At 35.1% G+C, this 22,557-nt stretch overlaps 1 protein-coding gene across 15 annotated transcripts in view; it reads right to left on the bottom strand.

Moving 5' to 3' along the window:
• Positions 1-22,557, bottom strand: part of SNAP91 (synaptosome associated protein 91) — a 160,307-nt gene that overhangs the window by 67,925 nt on the left and 69,825 nt on the right. For 8 of the 15 annotated variants that reach the window (XM_043890301.1, XM_043890306.1, XM_043890310.1 and 5 more), the window contains exons 8-13: positions 20,944-21,050; positions 16,665-16,706; positions 10,967-11,037; positions 8,907-8,912; positions 5,458-5,485; positions 1,061-1,170 (exon numbers count right to left, since the gene is read on the bottom strand). In XM_043890301.1, coding sequence (XP_043746236.1) covers positions 1,061-1,170; positions 5,458-5,485; positions 8,907-8,912; positions 10,967-11,037; positions 16,665-16,706; positions 20,944-21,050 — 364 coding nt within the window. The remainder of the gene's footprint in view (positions 1-1,060; positions 1,171-5,457; positions 5,486-8,906; positions 8,913-10,966; positions 11,038-16,664; positions 16,707-20,943; positions 21,051-22,557) is intronic. The other 7 variants (XM_043890314.1, XM_043890312.1, XM_043890308.1 and 4 more) reach the window with 1 other exon arrangement.

Here is a 22,557-nt window from a genome sequence, read left to right on the forward strand (position 1 = left end):
CTTAAAGGCTGCAAGATCAGGTACTAAGCCATCAGGGTCCAGGTTCCCCAACCCTCTTTAAAAATAGCAGTTCAATCCCTATCTGTTTTACATATTAGATTTGCAAGTAATATTCTTTGAAACTTGCCTAGTTTTGATATCTATTTCATAAGTACAACTGGTTTAAAAGCCAGAATAGAGAAACATTTATTATTAAGACCTGAATCAAATTGCTTTTAGAAGAAGCAATTTATCTTGGTATAGAGGCAGAAAGGACTTGGCCTTTCCAAGCCTGTGATTATAAAATTAGAATTAAGTGAGTGGAGACCAACAGGCATAGTTTACGTGGATACGTTATGTGGATTTATTGTTCAGTTCAAAATTCAAGTCTCCAAGTACAGAGTATTCATAATCAGAGTCACAGATACTATAAGATGGGACTAGAATCTTGTCAAGGCAAAAGAACAAAACAAAGAGTTGACCTAAAATTAATACCTGAGGAAGCCTCTCTTAGTTGGGGCTTCCTTTCAGGCACCTCAGAGATTTCATACAACACAGAGCCATCCCCATCTTTCTCACTACTATTCTGACTTTTAGGTGCTATAAAAGCAATTAGGAGCATCCTGACAGTTTCTTCCTACAAGCAGAGTTTGAGTTCCTCATATGTACCACCTACTCGACCTACAATTGCATTTCACTTCACTTCATTTCATTTTATAGCACAAGACATCCTTTAAATTTCATAAAAGAAGAAATGAATTTCAGAAAACACTGTCCGTATCATCCTTTTCAGAAGAACCTGAAATGTGTGCATCTTTCTTCCACTTTCTTTCCCAAATATCTGAGCAACAAGGCAACTCCCAGAGCTTAGGTCTTTCTTACACTTTGGGAGGTACAAACTTAAATAACTGTATAAGGTGTAGAAGAACTTACTCCGTGTACCTGAAAATAACCCAAAACAGCATACATTCACTAGAACAACATTTCATTTTGTGAAGTCATTTGAGTTCAATACATAAAAATAAAATGAAAACCTCATCAAAAGATTAATAAACAGTTTGCTGCATTCTCATGAACTAACCTGACTGGTACAGCTGCCGATGCAGTTGCAAACAAATCAACTGGAGGCGATGTGTCAATAGTTTTAGCTGGTGTAGAATTAGGCGACGTAACAGTTGTGGCTGGAGAAGACTGAAAGGGAAGAGGCACAGCATGCTCTGGTCAAATCTGAATCTACAGGACACAGGGTGACAGGCCCCCCACTCTGCAGACCTACGCCATTTGGTAGCTCCTCATGGGAGGAAAAAACTCAAGAAAATTTCAAATTGAGAATTATAATAAATAATCAATAGTGGACAAAACATGTTTGAAATATTACAAGTTATATGTAATTTATATAGAATTATGACAAAGTATTTGTCCTAACATTGCAATGACTTCTATGCATATATTTATAATCAAAGCCAAATAATAAATTAGGAGCTTGGGATTAACAAATACACACTACTATATGTAAAACAGACAAAAAGGTCCTACTGGATATGTATAGCACGGTGAACTACATTTAACACCTGGTAATAACCTATAATGGAAAAAAAAACTGAAAAGAATTCACACACATATATAAAACTGAATCACTCTGCTGAACATCAGAAACTACTACCACATTGTAAATCAACTATACTTCAATTAAAAAAAAAATGAAGGCCAAACATATTTCCTAAACAAAAAATTAGTGGGAAAGATCTTGCTAGCTGCAAAAATGAAAAAAAAAAAAAAATCAATTGCAATGATTGCTTTAAAACCAAGGCCATTCTTTTCTGCGTCTTAAACAGACTGCATGCAAAATCTTCTCAGATGCCTGTAACATCTAGAAACCTAACTTAAAAAATAGTTCACAGACAGGAGACAACAATCCCCAAACAAGATTCAAGTCACTGACAGCTTGAGGATAGACCTTCACTGATGTGAAAAGATAAAAATTTAACAAGTGAAATAAAACCCAACATTTATTGTCCTAAGCTGGCTTAAGAAGAGGACCTGATAGTCAGCTAATATATTAAAAAAATAAGATGCTTGTATAGTAACTCTCCTAATTCTATTTTTTTTAACTTGGTATATTTAATTTGCCTGTATTCACAAGAGAAAGATGAATGGATCATCTCAAAACAGTCCACTGATACTCAGTTCTGTAAGTGGAAATGAGACATAACAGCAAGCAAAATGCACAAAGACCAAGACCAAGCAAGGGCCATCAGCCACTGCTGTAACAGGACGTCTAATTTCAAGCAAACCAAATGTAGAGGAAATTTGAAAAAGAATAAATTAAGAAAAAGGACTGAGGAGATAAGCAATGTACAGGAGTTTTCAGATTTAAATAGTATCTATTTAATAGGTCCATATAGTCAAAGCTATAGTTTTCCCAGGAATCATGTACAGATGTTAAGAGTTGGACCATAAAGAAGGCTGTGTGCCAAAGAATTGATGCTTTCCAACTGTGGTGTTGGAGAAGACTCTTGAGAGTCCCTTGGACAGCAAGGATATCAAACCAGTCATTCCTAAAGGAAATCAATCCTGAATATTCTTTGGAAGGACTGATGCTGAAACTGAAGCTTCAATACTCTGGCCACCTGAAATGAAGAACCAACTCATTGGAAAAGACCCAGATGTGGGGAAAGATTGAGGACAGGAGGAGAAGGGGAGAACACACGATGAAATGATTGGATGGCATCACCAACTCAACGGACATAGTTTGAGCAAACTCTGGGAGATAGTGAAGGTCAAGGAAGCCTGGCATGCTGTAGTCCACGGTGTCTCGCAAAGAGTGGGACACCACTTAGCAACTGAATAACAAACAGCTATTTGCCTAAGAATATGCTTCCCAGGTGGCTCAGTGGTAAAGAACGGTCCTGCAAATGCAGGAGGCCACAGGAGATGGGTTTGATTCCTGGATTAGGAAGATCCCCTTGAGGAAATTGCAACCTGATCCAGTATTCTTACTTGGGCTTCCCAGGTGGCTCAGTAGTAAAGGATCCACCTGCCAACGCAGGAGACATGAGACGCAGGTTCAATCCCTGGGTCAGGAAGATCCCCTGGAGGAGGACATGGCAACCCACTCTAGTATTCTTGCCAGGATAATCTGCGGACAGAGGAGCCTGGCACTGTCCATAGGGTTGCAAAGAGTCAGAAACAACTGAGTGACTGAGTATGGGCAGAAGCACTAAGAATATAGCTGATAATGAATTCAAAATCCAAAGATGTATAAGTGCTAAGCACTCAGCGCTTCCAAAAAAGATAAAAGATAAACCCAAGAGCAGTATGAACACTGCTGCTCAGAAAGGGTCAACTCAAGCTTTGTTCTTCACCAAAAATTCAAAGTTTCCAAACAGAATGTGAAAGAGTAACAAGGGAATAGAAACAACTGACAAAAATGAATTTGCATGCTGTCCGCTGTGGACACTGACAACTCTGAAATAAATTCGTGGTTTTTGTTTCAACTGACGCATGTAAATAAGCTTAGAAAGTGATGTTTCGGAAATACGAAGGAGGATGTACTGACAGCAATGAATCTACAAACAGAAATGCAGAAATGGTCTCCAAAGGCTTATTAAAAACTGCCTTGTAATAATAAGCTCTGAAGAGATGAGGAAGGGAGGAAAACAGAACCAAAATAATCCTGTTAATACAAAAAGAAAAAAAGTCAAAATTTGATTTGGCCAAAATGCCAAAACAGACCATCTTAAAAGGATTCCAGAATCTCATCACACTCTACCCGGCAGGCCTATGACAGAATTCTTCCACAGACATGATTTTAGAGTCAGCTGTGTAGCAGAATCACCAGGGAGCTTCAGTTGTTTGTCTGTTTGACTGTTGGCTCTCCCTGAGGGACTCTCAGGCAGATGGCCACGTACTGACAGAGTACAGGGTGTCTGGGGTACCCTGGGCAGTCATAATGCCATCTTTCTTGTCTGTAATAATATTAGTTACATGACAGAAATTCGGCAAAGAGGAAAGAGCACATTTATCACATTTTTGCCTGAAAAATACAATGGCAAATCTAAACTACGGACCTATAGAACTAAATCACTCTTGTCACTGACAACCCTAATCCTGTCTTTACAAGACGCTAAAGGAGAAAGGGAGTGGAAGGAGCTCTGACAGTTATTACGACAGATTGTCTAAAAGACATGTTTGGAAGGATACCCAACGACAATTGGTTTCGTTACCATTCCAGGTGGCACTAGTGGTCAAGAACCCATGTATCAGTGCAGATAGACGTTAAGAGACTCAGGTTCAATCCCTGGGTTGGGAAAATCCCCTGAAGGAGGGCATGGTAACCCACTCCAATATTCTTGCCTGGAGAATCCCATGGACAGAGAAGCCTGGTGGGCTATAGTCCATACTATCGTAAAGAGTCGGACACAACTGAAGCGATGTAACACGCATGCACCATCAAGGCAGGCACAATATCATGTGCCTTATTTATCCCACCAGGCTATGATTCAGAGTTCTCGAAAGTCCTTTGAAACTACTAAGATGTTACACTGATACATTTGTTCTCAGCTGTAATATAAATGTATGAAAATTTCTCCTACTTAAAAAAATTTTTAGTCCAGATAGAGGGCTAAGTAGACATTGCCATATGATATTGGATTGAGAAACTAATGTAAGAGGAAATACAAAAAAAAAAATTACCTTACCTTTCCTCAAAAAATTCAAAACAAAATTACCATGAAAGTGAAGGTGTTAGTCACTCAGTCGGCCCGACTTTTTGCAACCCCATGGACTGTAACCCACCAGGCTCCACCGTCTATGGGATTCTCCAGGCAAGAATACTGGAGTGGGTTGCCATGCCCTCCTCCAAAATTATCATATGATTCAGCAATTTCACTTCTGGGTGCAGACTCTAAAGAACTGCAAACAGGGACTCGAACAGATATTTGTATACCATGTTCACGGAAGCATTATTTACAATAACCAAAAGGTGGAAGTGACCTAAGTGATCATCTATGGAGGGATGGATGAACAATATGTGGTCTATACATAGAATGGAATAGGATTCAGACTTCAAAAGAAAGGAAATTTCTGATATATGCTAAGATCTTAAGGGAAAACCCAAACGAACTTTTTGGCCAACCCAATAACAACACAGATTAACGTGGAAGATACTCTGCTAAGTAAAATATGCCAGTCACAAAAGAACAGATACTGAGAGGTTCAACTTATTTGAGGCACCCAGAGTTGTCAAAATCATAGTGAAGGAAAGTAGAACAGTGCCTTGCCAGGAGCTGGGGGTGTAGGGGATGAGGGTGGGGAATGATGAGTCAGTGTTTAAAGGGTACAGAGTTTCAGCTTGGGAAGAAAATGTTCTCCAAAATGGATAATAGCGATGGCTGCCCAACAATATGAATGTACTTACTGTCACTGAACTCTACAGTTGAAAGTTGTTAAAAAAGTCAAAACACAAGACAAACTTACCTTACTTAGTGGAGAGGGAGCACCAGATCTAAAAGGAAACCAAAAAGAATAAAAACTAAATAAACCTGAATACATTTGTAGAAGCATTTAAGTCTGATGCTTGGTCAAGCATTAACTTGTTTATATACAGACTTTTTTTTTTTTAGTGATGCATAAACTATTTTCTAAAAACAAGTTTTATCTGACATCTGCTTCTGATATTTTCCATCCACTTAATTTCTAGTGCTAAAAATTCTTAAATTCAAAATCTTTTTTTGTATCTCTAGCAACTCAGTTAACTACTGGAGTTGATCTGATTGCTTACATCCATCAAAAATAAACTGCTCAAGTTGCAATTTTAAAAACTTTGCCCAAGAAGACCTGGGAAAAATAATGCTTTATAGATTTTTTTTCAAAACTATCTGGTTTGGTATTTTTAAAAGTTAGAAAACCCATGAAGGTTAAAGTGCATTGGGATTCATTTAATCAAATTGTTATACATAAAAGGAACACTAGAATAAAAAGAAATTCCCACACACCCCATGCCTGATATGTGTCTCAGCTTTCATGTCCTGGAGCTTGTCTTTTTTTTCATGACTGTAATGAAAACTATCTATGAGAAATGTTCTCGTTATCCTGTGAAACTTGAGAGCTTGAAAAGAATGGTAACCTCAACGCTTGTTTCTAAGGGACTGAGGGAAAATCAGGATGAAATACATTTCTTTTTTCAGTTAGATTACTGGTGGCACTGATTATTGTATATCATTTCCAGCAAAATGCTTCAGAAACAACTGTCTAAACAGCTTAGGTTTTACTACCCTGAGTTGTCAGAAAATAAATTAGTAAGGAAACATGATGAAGGGAAAAAAAGAGATTTAAATAAGAAGACTATCATCAGGGTCTTAGAGGATAGTTTTGTATTTATTTACAGAGATAATAGCACATGTGGCAGGAGTAAAATAAAATTAGCAGAGATTTAGTAACTGGAGTTTGGTACAGTATCATGAATTCTTTGTTTTACTGGATATAGCAAAAGAAATTTAACAATCTTAGATGCATTTTAATATCTCTTATGTTCAACTTCATCTGCAAACACATGCCTGACATTTCCTATTTAGTTTTTACTGAAAATAAACATGAAAATAAGGGCTCACAGAGATCTCTGTGATATAATGTAGATAGAAGCCTAAGGGTAATGCTTGATTAGGCTATGTTTAGTTTGGCTGGTATCTTCACTGTAAACATACTCCATGAAGAAAAGGATATATGTTTATGTATGCTGCTTATTAAGGGTCTACTGAAATAAATGGAATCACAGTATTCTCTGTATCTCAGAAACTTAGGAACCTACAAATCTGGTACTAAGGTGGAAAATTCCCTAATGAGTTTTTGGTTAATAATTTCTCCACTCCTACCATTTCTTCTCTTTAAATATGTGGAAAAGGAAAGGAGTTAGGTCTAAATAAAAACTCAAGAAAGTAATAGTCTTAACTCTGCAAAGCCAAAACAGAAACATAGAAGCCATCTGACATGGTCACTTTCTAAGAATGAGTTAATTGAAATTAATTTGTTTCTCTCTCAAGAGCTTTTCATGAATCAATTCTTAGTGGTACTGACACAATGAGAAATATGAATGCACAAAAGAGAACTGAGGATGAATAAGAACTTTTTGAACTACGGGTCCAAACTAATATATAAAAGTTTCTGACATATTCTGTGCTCTGTAGCAAAATAAAGATATAGTAAAAATAACATAATTTCTCCACGTACTATTAAAGAATATCATGCTCAAAGCTAAGTACAAAATATCATCACTGGCACAAGAATCAGCTTGCCAAGCTCTTGCATAAGTTCTATTACTAAATGACACTTGTAGTTACCCCGTGGAAAAAATCTCCTACTGTCTGTCTTCTCCAATCATTCCACTTATTGCACTGTATCTTATTTGCCTGTCTTTGCCACTAGATGCCAAGTTTTTTGAAGGAAACGAATCTATCTCATTGCTTTATAGCAGATAAATATATTGCAGAATAAATTAGCCAAACATCTTAACAGTTATTTTGTTATGAAACTAAACTGTCAGGATGTACGATCTCTGTTTCCATGGCCCAGATCCAGGTTTTGTCATAATTTCCTCAAAAAGGTAGAACCAGAGGTGTTCCCATTGGGGCCACTACTTTAAGAAGCATCATTCATCACTGATTAAAGTCTGAGGGCTCTGAGGCTCAAAAAGGTAAATAACTTGCCCAAGCCTCATCATTCTTTAATGGTGGATTTCAGGCTCTGGTCCAAGTCTGTCTGTGCACGTTTCACATTCCAGCCTGTCCTGACGAAAAACACAGGGGAGCCCAGCACATTTGTTCCTCTCTTACATAACACACGAACTGCTTCTTTTTACCTCTTCGTTAGCTGATTTCCTACCCTACCACTGGCTGTTAACCCTTTATAAAAGAAAATGCTATAATCTTTAGATATAAAATATGACATTATTTAAAGCCTGGTACTTATTTCAATTACTTCAGCTAGAGAAATTTAGTACACAGTGAATCATGTTGGGGAAAAATAAGGCATGAATGTAATTTAAGACAAGAAAGAATGACCTATAGTAATGTACCCTAAATCTTGTAAAACATTACAAACAAACCATGGGTTTTTATGATGAACACAGAAAATGCCAAGGTTTGCTACCAATGTGTTAATGGTAAGCTATCAAAAAAAGACATTTTATTTCTTATTCATAACACTAATCCCTACACAGTTTTGGTCACAAATGCTAGCCAGAAAAATAAACAAAATACATATGAGAAAAACCTGTCTCTTCCAAATAATTTTAATTACACTAAACTTGAGGTTTCTTGCACCCTCAACAGCTAGTAAATCCACATATAAAACAAAATCAAGTTTTCTCTTTTGTGCTGTGGAATTACCGAAACAGATAATGTACAAATGCATATCACACAGTATTGCAGAAAATTCCAAAAATGAGTTATCAGTGGATATAAGGCACTAAATATAAAAGGCCTACATATTTTTTGGCAGACATTTGAAAATGCTTCTTTTTAAGTATCTACTTAGAATAATTTTATACTGCTCCTAGAAGACAAAGAAAACCTCTTTAATTAATTTTCTCTGTAACACTGTGTTTTGGCAGTTCTGCCATGAGCCATAGGGAAATCTTTTGTTTACTAAACAAGTGAAGAAGTCTTTGATTTCTAAAATCTAAGAGGAATATCTGTACAGCCACCTAAGAGAGTTCATTAGTCTTGATTTAACACCAAAATAGAGTAAAACCATTTATGCCAGTCACCTTGAGAGACAAATTTCAAAAGTATAATGGAAAAAACACAGATATGTAAAATGGACAGAAATCAGTTTTAAATGTTCTAAATACCAAATGTGGAATCTTAAGAGTGTTTTTTGCATTTTTAGTAATAACCAAATGCAAAAAAGTCACTCAATATAGTACTCACCCTTCACTTAAGTTCCCAGGTAAGCACAAACATACAAAGAAATAAACAGTTAACTACTATAGTTCATTTATTTTAAAAATAGGGAATAAGCAAGGACAAGTTCAGAGGTGGTCTTAGCCAATTCAGAAAAGAAATCTGACAAGCATAAAATGATTTTAAAGGAGGAAGGAAAATTATGCTCAAAGGTAATTCAAAACAAAGACCATTACGTTTTTATTTTACTACTCTAAATGTCCATAGTTAAATAGCCCAAAAATAGTTTGTAGCAGCCACAAGGGGGCAGCTTGAGATCTGAAGTTAGGCTGATGAAATTCACTCTGGGAGATGGCTTTTCACATGAACGCTGCCCTGGCCGATTTAAGCAGGGAAAAGGGTAGACCTGTGCAGGGTGTGAGGACATGAGGGGAAAAGACAGCAGATAAGCCAGCTTATCCGCCTTGCACCCATGCGCATCCTGCATTGCCCAGGGAGAGGCTCTCCACCGGCCAGAGGAGCAGGGACACTGCTCAGGCTTCCTGTGTCCTTTGGTTTAAATCCTAGGTAACTCATCTGGCTTCCTAGACACCCTAATATGGTGTGGGGGAAGGGGCTGCAATTACTGGAAGTGGCCACCTTCTTTTGTGACTTACTACTCTCATGCCTTTTTAGTTGACGTCAATCTACCCACAAAAGTACGATCATCCTTGGCCAACAGTGAAGTGGGGACAGATCTGGGACAACAGTACAACCCTGACAGAGCCCTTGAGAGGTCCTGCCATTTGTCACTCCAAACAGCTCTGCATCACTGCCTGAGAAAGTCCCACGTCATTGTTTATTATTGAAAATGTAAGACATGCAATAATTTTTATACTATCTTGTAATAGACAAATAACCCTTAGCTAATGAAACAACAAGCAAAAAAAGTGACTTTGAGACACAACAATCTAGATTCTAGGAGAATGCCCAGAGAGAAACAAGCAGAGAGAAGATGCATTTTAATAGCTGTATCACAGGTAAAATCCATGGTCAGCCGACAGCCCTGCAATGAGCAGTTCATGGGTTGTCTCTGCCAATTTCTGCTGTCAATCTAAACAGAATCAACTTACAGCTGGGAACATCAACAAAAACAGATTTCACACTGGCTCTGTAGAGACAGCTACATTGAGTTTTTAGATGAAGATAATGAAGTACAAAATAGTCTCTGACCTTAGCAAACAGAAAATCCATTTAAACTACATATGAGGGTGGGGGAGGAGGAGAAGGGAAGTCATAACACAGTGCAGTGCATGATTAAGGAAGGCTTCATGAGATGGCCCTCCCGGGATGTATAAGATGCCCACACACAGAGACACGGAGACGCAGGCATCCAAGATTAGCAGAGTTACAGTCTAAGCAAGGCGGTAAAACGGAAAAGGATCAGGTCTTGTGAACAGACAAGTATGACCCTGGCTGGAGAGAACAAAAATAGAACCTGGACATTTTTGGCATGTGATCGGGAAAAATGTACGTAAATCTAAGTGTCCAAACGCAAAGGTTGAAAATATACTAAAAGTGCACTTCTCGCTGCTCAACTGCTATTCTGTCTAGAAAAAGATCTCTGAGTCAAGTGTCAGCAGCATGCCATGCCGAAGGGTCCCCGTGGGGACAGCCTAGAGTGCAGAAAGCGATGCCAGAGGGCTTTGCTTTTTCCACAGTGGGGTTGGTAACATAACGGTGTGCAAAGGCTGCTTGGGAAATTGGGCTCATTCTTACTTGTGCCCATTGATGACAGCCTCAACTTTTAGACACAAGCAACTCTTTTTCTGAGGACTGTGAGTCCCTTCTGAGGGCAAATAAATAAGTCAGCAAGTTCAGCCAACACAGATACAACCTACTAATCTGCTGCATTAGCCCGCAAAGAGATCACCTATATATGGGGTCATGCTATCATAAGTTAATGGGAAGGGTGGGGGGTTTTGAGGGAACTGGGGAGAATTACAATAAAGCATACCATGAAACTGCAGTACCATGATAAATCTCATTGTATAAAGAACAACTCTAGTATTTTTCTCTCTTATTCAGAATATACAACTAATGCGTACTTGTTTCCAGGTTTCTTTCCTTCTAATGTATTTAGATGCTGTTCAAGGGTCTCCATAAGACTGCTGGGAGCCTACAATAAGAAAGAAGAAAATAAATGTCTGCACTGCTTTCTTTCAAAATAAACACACTGGAACATCACTGTAACTTTGACTAGTGGAGGTCTGTGTACCCCAATACATATGGGAGATAATTTCATTCCAGGTGCTTTTGGTACTTAAGTATTTAAATATCACACAATCTCAAAGAGGCCCATCTTACATATACATAATTTCACTGCATAACAAATAGTGTTACAGTGTGGTTTCAATGTATAAATTACATCAGATAGACTTTTTTTAAGATATTATTTAAATGTAGTAAACAATTAAATCAAATTCACAATGTATTTCTGTAAGACCACAGTGAAAAAGTAAAGATATTTACATCCAAATCAAAAATATAAGCGCCCAAATACAAACATACAGAAATATGAAAATACAGTAAAATCTCACTTATCCACACTTGACTGAAATAGTAGAGAAAGTCATTACTTTATTAAAAAAGGGAGAGTAAAAGTTGTGGGGGGGAAATATAGTTTTAATAGTTGACCACAATTAAGATTTTCTTATTGTTGAGCTATTTATATACATAATATAGAAACTTTAGCAAATATTAACATTATAATAAGACTACTACATTTTGACAAATTTAATACATATTTTCAGCTCTTATTAAGAAGTACCTGAATGTTTGTTTTCATAATTTTTAGGCAATATAAAGTGATGGCATTTTACTGTATATTAAAAAGAGACATAATAGGTTCATATAAATATTCTACCACATCTATTCCTCAACTACTAGAAATCTAATTTCACCTTTCTTGAAAAAATCTTAACTCAAATTAGACCTTGACAGCAGCATAGGCATTCAAAGACTATCATAACATTTATAGATAAATTAATTTTGATAACTGTTTTTTTAATTAATATAAAATTAATTTTGAAGCATTTTAAAGTAAGTATGCTAAATGCTGAAATAGCTCACAGAATTCAAGGTGATTTATACAACTGTACATTTTATGTTGTACTTACAATGACAAATGAAAATAGAATTCTTATTGCAATATTTTAATTCTGGAAGTTCAGACATTTAATATTCATTTTCATTTTACTAACAGGCTCATAAGCTGTTTTAACAATAATGATTATTACATATGTAATTACATTGATTATTTCAAGTGCAAATTACTAAGTGAGCCAAACATAAATTTACAAATTAGTAAGTGAATAAAAATATTAAATTGACCAAAGTGCTGAAGGTAGGGTACAAAGAGATAGCTAGCTCTATAAGCATTATATAAAAAGTTAATGTCTACAGAATAAATGATTATCAGGGGATATAATAAATTTTGAAAACTATAAAATTAGAATTTTTAAATACAGCTCAGGTAAAAGTGGACCTAGCAAATTACAGTAAACTAAAACTAAGGGTACACTTCTAAGCTTTAAAAAATGAATTTTCAAGAGATAAAGGAAATTTTGCTCTACAGCAAAACTATAAACTACTAGGATGTGATCACTTAATAAACAGAATGTGTATTGTAACCTTGAAAAGAGGAAGACAGAAATGGCTTCACAATTTTTAGATGTATCCACACTTGATAACTTCAAAACTGCAGTATTGTCATAATTATAATCATTATAATGGTCATAATAATGGAACCTAGGAGGCCTGGGCATAGAACTTTAAAAGATTTAGGTCCTCTGAATATTAAATGCAATGTAAAAGAAATGTGATTCTGTGCTAAATCTGTTTAAAGAATGCTCTTTATAGTTACAAAATAGAGAACACTACATTAAATTGACAACAAATTGATAACAAAAGAAGTAGTTTTTTCCTATATAAATAATTTCTTAATTATCTAAAACAAAAAATAAAAAACTAGGATGATAGTTTGCAGTTTCATTTTTTTAATTTCTTAATAATTTAAGAAAAAAATTAAAAACAAAGTAGTAGTTAAAAAATCACAATAGTTGAGACAAACATAGACTGTAAAACTGACTCTGAGGTGTTACTTTGCAATGCATTGCACATAAAATTAAGTTTGCAGCATTTTACCTTAGAGGTTCAAAAATGCTTTATTATTTATATCTCTTATTAGGACATTTAAAATCTAACAGAAATAAACACAAATATTTTCAGAGGGAAAAAAACTACTTTGATAAAAAAATTCATGAGTGCAGGAATGCTGGCCTTCTCAACTCCATCTATGGCACTGAGCGCATCCTGCCATGCTGCAGACAAAAATGAAAACTGTCTCAAATTTCCAAAGGGGCAAAATTTTGAGAATGCCTCTGCTGTTGTAAAAGGAACTTCAGAATAATTAGCAGTATCCTTAGTGGCTTATTTTAAATAATGCCGAAGTCAATAGACCAATCAGATGAAAACACCAACCCAAAGAATAAGAGGCAGCTTGTAAAAGCAAATAAATAACAGTGATATATCATGATTACTGATTCAGTGGTACAGTCTTTAAAAGGAGACTTTTCTTTACCAGTAGTTTTCAGATCAACCAGAATTCCTGACATCAAAACCTAAGATGTTTTTCATAAATGTAGATACATTAAATTTGGAACATGCATGCACACACACCAAACAGGAAATAATATTTTGAAAATCCTTTTCTTGGAACAAATTCATAGCTGATTTTGAAAGGAACCATCCATCTATAACTCAGATGCTTCAGATTCTAAAGCATCATTAAAACCAAATGAAAAAAAAAAAAGCAACGAAAAGAGGATTCTAATTTTTGATTATTAGCTCTAAGAAACCATTGGAAAGGGTTGAGGAGAAATATTTCAGTTCTGCTATCACATTCACTTCTTATCCAGTACTGTACTTTTGAGTATTTTAAAATATTTTTCTTCAATATTTATAAATCATTTAAAATGCTGTTATGATGCTATTATATGCACAACTTAAGAAGGGCTACAGATGCCACACTGGTATTTATTGTGCATTTTCTAAGTTAAAAGATATCCATTCAATTCCTCTGTGTCATCTTGCTGCAAAAGGAATTCTAATCCTTTTTCAGTTAGGAACAGCCTTTTCCTACTGTCAGTCGATAGGGAGCCCTGCTGGTCCCCATCTCCTCTTTAATCTTCTTCCTTGGTGGGTACTTTTGTTCATTGCCATGGCTAGATTCAATAGTCATGGCTGCCACAGAGAATGCTGGCAGAGAGCAGAATCTAATCGCAGAGATCTTATACTTCACCCAGGTTGGCATTTCTGACCCATTTCCAGATTAGTCCTGGTCTACCCCTATCTGAAGGACTAACCTTAGAACAGCTCACCTTTCAGCTTGGATCAGACCAGAATGTCACAATGGGTCTAAACCCCTCATCCAATGATGAGCCTCCAATAAGACCTATGGAGACTTCTAAATAAAAATTAGGGAGTGTGTTTAGTTTTGCTGCTAATGATCCCAACAAAAACCACAATTAGGTTACTTGTTACGAAATATCAGAATCACACAATACTCTTGAACTGAGATTTAAATATATGTTGGAGAAATGAAGTAGAGGATTTTTTTTTAATAAGGAGGTAATTTTAAAATAAATGCTAATATTGAAGTTTATGTTACTCTTAAGGTCATAACAAAAGCAGAGGAGAGAGCATTACCAGTGTCTAATGAATCTCTGCATCAGAACAGCTTTCTATTAATACCAGATCCAGAGCAAGATTTATCTTCTCTAAGGATGAGGGCAGGGCTCTGTTCCTCAAATTATGACAATACAGACATCATTAAATAAAATATTATGTCTGTAGACTTGAGAGATTATATAAATTATAATGAATATTACATATCATTAAAATTAAACCCAAATTTGTAAATCTTCTTTTAATAATTTTCTAATTTTAAAAACAAAAAGATATTTAAATATTCTTCTAAACCTTTCTTTGTCTCCCTTCAGACTCTGCCCAAACTAAGTGAGACAACTGAGGACCTATTTTCTTTTTACCTGCCAGCCTATTAAACAATAATATAGTTTTACTTCTGTTCCATGGCGAGAACAGTCTATGTAGTTGAAATAAAGATAATTCAACATTTCTAAAAGCTAATCTCTGAGTTAAATATCCACCTTTTTTTGGGGGGGTTAACATATAATTTATCTGGGTTAGTTTTAAAAACTGCCATGGAAATGTTTATTATAATTAAATAATTGTAAATGAAAGCACACTGATTTTTTTGCTTTTTATTATAGTGGTACAAAATTCATAAATCTTTATCTAATAAAGATATTTTAATAGTATTTTATGCACACTTAATCTTTAACCAAAACCAAGATGATACCAATATCTTATTTAGGTATGTAACTGATTAAAGAACACTATCTTCTCATAGTAGCAAAAATACTTTATGCTATTGAAAGTATAAAATACTTCCATAACAGAGTATAAGATACTCTAATAGAAGGTGTTATCTCCCAATTTTTATTGTTTTATCTTTATGTTTTGGCTATACCACACAGGATGTGGGATCTTAGTTCCCTAACCTGGGATCGAATCCACGACCCCTGCATTGGTAGTGTGAAGTCTTAACCACCAGACTGTCAGGGAAGTTTGCTATTGCTCAACTTTTAAATCAAAAAGCACAATTCCCCCCTCCAAAAAAAAACCACAATGCCCTCATGTTCTGAATTGTTTTTTGAATTTTATTTATAAAGAATCCTTGGTATTTAATTGATATTTTAATACTGTAAATACAGAGATCATTACTTTGGGTTTCTCTGATTTTTAACAAAAATTTAAGGTTAACATTATTCAAATATGGAGACATTTTAAGGGGTAATAATAATCACTTTTTTTTTTAATTTACAAAGACAGAAAACTCCTATATTCATTACTGATATATATGATGACAGTTCTATACTTTCTCCTATCATCCATCTTGAGTTAAAGAACATGTTTGGGATAGAAATTTACTATAACAGACCGACAAGCTGATTAAACAAAAACAGTTCCAGCCAATTAGGAGAAAAGTCCTACAATAACTGTGCATGTGTGAATGGTCTCAGTTCTACATCAGAGGAGCGCTACAGTGTACTCCCTTGACAGATAAAAGGATTCATAAGGAAGCACTACTATTGCTTTTGCTTTCTAGAAAGTCTCTAGAAAATCACTTATCTGCCCCTACTACTTTTTTAAAAAAAGGTTTTTTCATATATAGGCATTCCTCCCATTCATAGGGGAGAAAATAATTAGTGTAGTAGAAATATGACATCAGTGTTCTCCTCATTTGTGCCCCTTCTCCATCCCTGGGACACATTGAAAACTAGAAGAAGCAGAAAAACAGTTCAAATTGTTCTCATTACATGCCTACAAATAGTCATGTTTCATGGATAAAGCACCTTTTAAACATTATTCAAAGCTTCCTTTTGATTTAAGAACGAAAAAATGAGCCCAATAAGTATATTCAGTTGCCTTTTAAAAAGAAATGATTTTATAAGAGTAGGAAAATCTTCATATTATCTCTAGAAATATATTCAATAGCTAGAAAAAATAAGTAAGTTAGAATGATTTCCAAGAAAGGTGGCTGGCCTACATTCAAAATGCATCAAATGCTTACAAGACTCTGCCTTCAGTAAGACCATTTATGATAAACTATGGATTAATAATTTCATGCATACTAAGTTTTTCACTTAGACAATCACTCACCTGAGTGAGGTCAGGAATGTCACCTTTATCAATGCCAACTTGCTGTGGATTAAAAAAAAAAGTTACTTAACAGGATTTTAAAAATTAATTTCTTAGATCACCTAGAGTATTAGTTAAAAGCACAGCTCAATCTTGCTAAAAAATAGTTGCTATTATGTACATTAATCTCAGACTGAATATGTGCTTTTTGTGTAGCTTTCCAATCAACAAAAGAGCAATGATTTTGGCAACAGAGTTAGAAATAACAAATGAACAGAATTTTGCTAGAACCCAAAAAAAAATAACTTAAGAAACTGAAGTGTAAAAAATTTCCTCCATGGTTAATAGCAGCTAGAAATTTTTTTAAATGCTTAAACTAAATTTAAATGCCTGGTCAGTCCTCTGGACACGGAATACTCGTTTAGTTTTAATAACTCGTTCAGGGTATAGTGTCCAGGCTTCCTCATACAGAGAAAATCACCATGTTAGTTTTCTTTGTATTCTTGCAGAGTTTCTTTATGCATATACAAGGAAATAGGAAATATATAAATGCATTAATTATTTCCCACATTACTATACAATAACAGTATACCATATGCACTGGGATTATACTTTTCATTTGACAATGTTCTTAGAGCCCCATCCATATTAATATACAGAGTTTCCTCATTTTTTGAAGCAGCTTCCTTATCCTATAATTTATTTAACAAGTCACTTATTAATGAACATTTACGTTGCTTCCTATCTCTTGCCATTGCAAGCAATGCTACACGCATCATTTTGCATCTGTGTGGATACATCTGTAGGGCGCATTTGTAGAAGTAGAATTACTAGATAAAAGCACATGTGAATTTTTAATCTTGGTAGATTGGGGAAGGAAGAGAAGGGAGGGAAGGATAGAAAAAGAAAGAGCTAGTAAGAATGCAAATATGGGAATAGATTCACTTTTTTAAGGTCAGTCAATGAAGAGGGTATACTGGGGTTCACTATACAACTCTATCAACTCTTTTTATACATTTGAAAATTATTCAAAATAAAAAGTTGGGATAAAATACAAATCATAATTTCAATTCTCTCATGCTGTATAAATGAGGAAACTGAGGCTTACAGAAACAAAGTGGGTTATACCACGTATCTCTCTGAGAATCGAAGGGCTTTGTTAAGCTGATGGAAATGTAGAAGCACACACAGGAAGTGTAAGTGTCAGGCTTCTGCAAAGACAGTACGTCAAACTGGAGAGTGGAAAATCCACCTGAGTGACACATATGAGCTAACTTCTTTCTTTTGCCTTCTCTATATCTCCAGCAAGCTTTCTCAGCCTTGGCGGTATCAACATTTTGGGATGGTAATTCTTTGTTGGGAGCTGTCTGTGTCATCCTTAAACTCACATTCTTTCAAATTATGGAATTATAAATTAAGGCAACTTCACCCTTCCGTATATCAATACCTCTTGAGATGATCTATTAAAATACTAATATGAATGAAGTCAGCATGTCTGAAGTTAAAGCATTATGTGTGGGTAGTAGATGCTCACTTGTGTCCAACTCTTTGTGACTCCATGAACTGTAACCCACCAGGTTCCTCTGTCAATGGAATTCTCCAGTCAAGAATACTAGAGTGGGTAGCCGTTCCCTTCTCCAGAGGATCTTCCCGACCCAGGGATTGAACCTGGGTCATCTGCATTGCAGGCAGATTTTTTACCATTTGTGCCACCAGGGAAACCAAAAGCATTATAGATTCTTAATATTGGAATCATGTAGGCAAAAGGTGATGTGATTCTATTAAGTGGGTAACTCTATTAAAGACACAGTTTAGGAATTCTTCCTTTATATTGCTATTTTTACCGCCCTGAACACTTAACTAGGGGGATAGAGCTGAAGTGTGACTGTATTACAGAAATCTCATCACTTTCTGTCTGCAAGTATTCTGGGAGACATAACTCCTACGAGTTGGTATTTACCTTGGAATCACAAACTAAGAATAACTTAGTTCTATAAAAGGGAAGTGCGTTTAGCAGACATGCCTATTACCTGTTAAATAACCATTTTACAAAGTTTCAGCTGTCTGCTTTAGAAGCTTCAGCGTAAGAATTCAAAACACGGCAAGTTTTCTGTACTTCAAGCAATTCCTCTGCAAAATTTGGATACGGCCATGGGAACTATGGTATTTCTTTTAATATGATGGACAACTTAATGTTAACATTTGCCAAACAGCCTATAATAAAGTCATATTTCATAAACAACATTGTGGAAGTCTCCTACACGTCCGTCAGACAAATGGTGTTAACGACAAGGTAGCTTACCGGGAGGAAGTCCATACATATGTACCCACACAATCACTTTTCGTAGAAAGAGAAGGGTTGTACATTTGTTGAAAATTCTCTGTATTTAACATTCATAATCAAACCACTAAACACTGGTATTCAGTTAGTGTTTAAATTATGGACAATGTAATTTAAATATGAAAGAGAACACAGCTCCTTGCAATTAATATTTATTCTACTAAAAACAATTTTGTCAATTAGTATCCATTCTGGGCTTCCATGATAGCTCAGATGGTAAAGAATCTGCCTGCCACACAGGAGCTGCAGGAGACTTGGGTTCGATATGCGGGTCAGGAAGATACCTGGAGGAGGGCATGCAACCCATTCCAGTATTTTTGCCAGAGAAATCCCATAGACAGAGGAGCGTGGTAGGCTACAGTGTATGGGACTGCAGAGTTGGGCATGACTGAGCAACTCACTTTTAGGTTTTTTTCATCCAATTTACAAAAAGTCTTAGTCATAAAGTCTGAATAAAATAAAAATACTTAAAACTCTCAAAATGACATCTAACTTCTGTATATCTCCTTCTCAGCAGCTTAAAATGGGTCTGAGATAACATGAAGTTATCAAGAGACACAAAATAAAATTTTACATGTAAGAATAGAATGAATTGATAATAAGCACCCCTTTTCTCATGGAGACCTTGATCCCAGCCTTTTCATGTTGATTAGAGAAATATATACCTCAAACTGTAACATGTGCAATGCTTTATTTTTCTGATATACACAATATCAGATGAGAACACTGGAAAGAATGTATACCAGGGATTAATTGAACCGTGAAATAATCTTCTGCCCTGGATGCTTAGGTATCTTTTCACAGAAAAGAAGTAGGCAAATTTTACTAGATTATACTGATAATTATGGTTAAATCATGGGAAAATCATATAAAATACAAAAAACTTGTGTAGCAACAAAAGTTTCAAGCAGTTCTATTCTTCTTAAAGGCCACCAACTTCAGTAAACCCATGGAAGTACACATGAATGCTTTAAAGCATTAATTTATACAGCTAGTCTTTACCTTTTGTTCTCTATATAATTTTTTTTAAAAATTCTGATTATAAACTGAATGGGTCTAAGCTCAAGAGATAGCATTCTGCAAGATTATTCTGATCTTAGAATTTGAATATGACAATTATTCTTATGAATAAATGAAATTTGAAAAATAACACAGACTAGAGTACTTTTGAAATTACATATATAAAACTCCTATTCTTGTGTTATAGCCTGAAAATGGTGAAAACAGCAAAAACATGGCATAAATGCCCCACGTCCACACCATTTTATTCTTTGCTGATGAGCTTCAGAACCCCTCTCACAAAGTTGAGGGATCAGCAATCAGTTAGCTGACATGCCAGGGATCCCATACATCATCCTGACAAAGGACTGTAGTAAAATGTTATAATCTCCACTATCAGTATGAGTTGATCATTGAATTTTGTAAAAGAAAACACCAATTTACGGATAACCCCAGGAAAAGGACTGTATAGCTACACAGTTACTGTGATTACTTATAAAGAGACATCCTTAAGAAATAATTTATAAACTTTAAAAAATTAATTATACTTTGTTTCCTTTTTTCCTTGTGTTTAAATCATTTTGACAAAATAATAAAGTAAGAAAGGTCTGAGTTTATGGTTTGCCATTTACATACTGAGAACAATTGACAAACTTTTTAAGGACTTTTTTCTAGGGTTCAATACAAAGGAATAACTTTCTTACAATCAAGAACAGTCATTGAGTGGGATGGAGGGATGAACCACCTTGCAAAGCTGTGAGTGAGCTGAGCATCCATGAAACTTTTATTTGGACACAGAACGATCTTCTGATTAAAATGCAGAAGTATAGAGCACAGATCTGGGTGAGAACCTGGATGAGAGGACTTCTGCCCCTAATACATTTTGACTCTGTGGCAGAATGTCTTGCCAGACTATGAACTCTACTGTTTACTCCAGATATATGAGTTAATATTACTTACCTCTGCAACTTTGAGAAATTCAGACACGCGTGTCATCCTAGTTAGAAATCGTTTGTAGATTTCCAGAGCATCTTTACATTGTCCTTTCTTCATTTCAAAAAACTTTTCTAGGAGAGACAGATAAGCATTTCAAAAAGAGTATTGTATTCAATCTTCTTCTAAGCCTACACTGATACTATTACTTACAACTTTAATGTCTGAATTAAAACAACTGGCACTAAAACTTATGCTAAGTATGAAAACAAGGGAGGTCTCAGTAGTTCAAGAAAGGTATTATGTTCTAAAGTGTCTCACATGAAGCAATCTAAATAATGAAAATACAGCTAAAGCAGAAGAATATATTCATTGTAACGACAGATTTACTTCATGATCTGTATACCCTAGTACTCAGTTTTGGAAAATGGCCCCAAATTCTTGCTGATAACAATCTCAAAAGTTATGACTGCATCCTACAGCATCCTTATTTTCTTACTAGTTCATTATAAAGCAATAATCTATTTATTATAAGTAATCATCTATAAACTTCCCTGAATTAAAGAATTCTTTAAATTGTCTACATTCCATATAAATAACATTTGCTTTTACCAGTCATCAACTAATTCTTTCAAACATTATTCTTTTAGTTATGAAATAGTGGAGTTTCATATTTTTTAGTCTATAATCATATCCTCTTTCTCAATCTTTAACTTTCTAGAGAAAATTACAGAATCCTTTTGCTGCTCTCTTCTGCCTCCCTATGAGACTGGATCTTCTCCATACATGTTTTGAAGAAAACTAGTATGTTAACAGTGGTTTCCCTAGCCAATTATTCCTCCATTCATTCAGGCAAAAATTATTGTTAGTGCAGATAGAAACACAGTCAACTGATGTCTACAATAGCTCCCGGGCAACCTTAAGTTGTAACTGATGGCTCAGTATCTTCATCATTTTATATTTGCACAAGATTAAACGTATGCTATTTTTTATGCTTTCTCACATCTGAAAATTCTGGATTTCATTCAGCATGTTATTTTACTACCTCAAAAGTATTTTTAATTTTAATAAGTTTAATAATATATAATTACACAAAGAACTAATTATCAAGGGTAGCTACTCATTACCTTCTGTTGACAGTCTTTTGGTAATTTTACTTTTTAATATATGCCCCTGTAGGGCATTTGAGAGAAGCAAAAAGATCAAGAAAACAAACACATACTGTTTTCTACTTGTTAAGATTTGAGAGGAAAGTGGGTCTTTTCAAAAATGACCAAATTTTATGATACCATCTTTATCCACCCTACCCTGTGTTCTAAACTGGAGACAAAATTACGTATGGTGCTATACAGGAACAAATCTTTCCAGTTTAAGCCTTTGAAAATTACGGCTTATTCTGTAAAACACACTTTTTTCTTTTAAAATAATCTTCCCATAAATAATTTCTTGTAAGTGTCTAACTTACTTTTTGTTTTTAACTATAATCTGAGTTTATGTCTTTGAATTAGATCTTCAGCAATAACACAAAAAGAGAAATCAAGCTGAATAATCTAAATTTCCTCTTAGAACCAATGCACCAAAATTTTAAGCAATTTTTGTCTCCTCTGTATGCTTTTTAAATTGTTTATATTATTGTATTTT

Source organism: Cervus elaphus, chromosome 28 (genome assembly GCF_910594005.1).
Source record: "Cervus elaphus chromosome 28, mCerEla1.1, whole genome shotgun sequence".
In the NCBI taxonomy this organism is placed as follows: domain Eukaryota; kingdom Metazoa; phylum Chordata; class Mammalia; order Artiodactyla; family Cervidae; genus Cervus; species Cervus elaphus.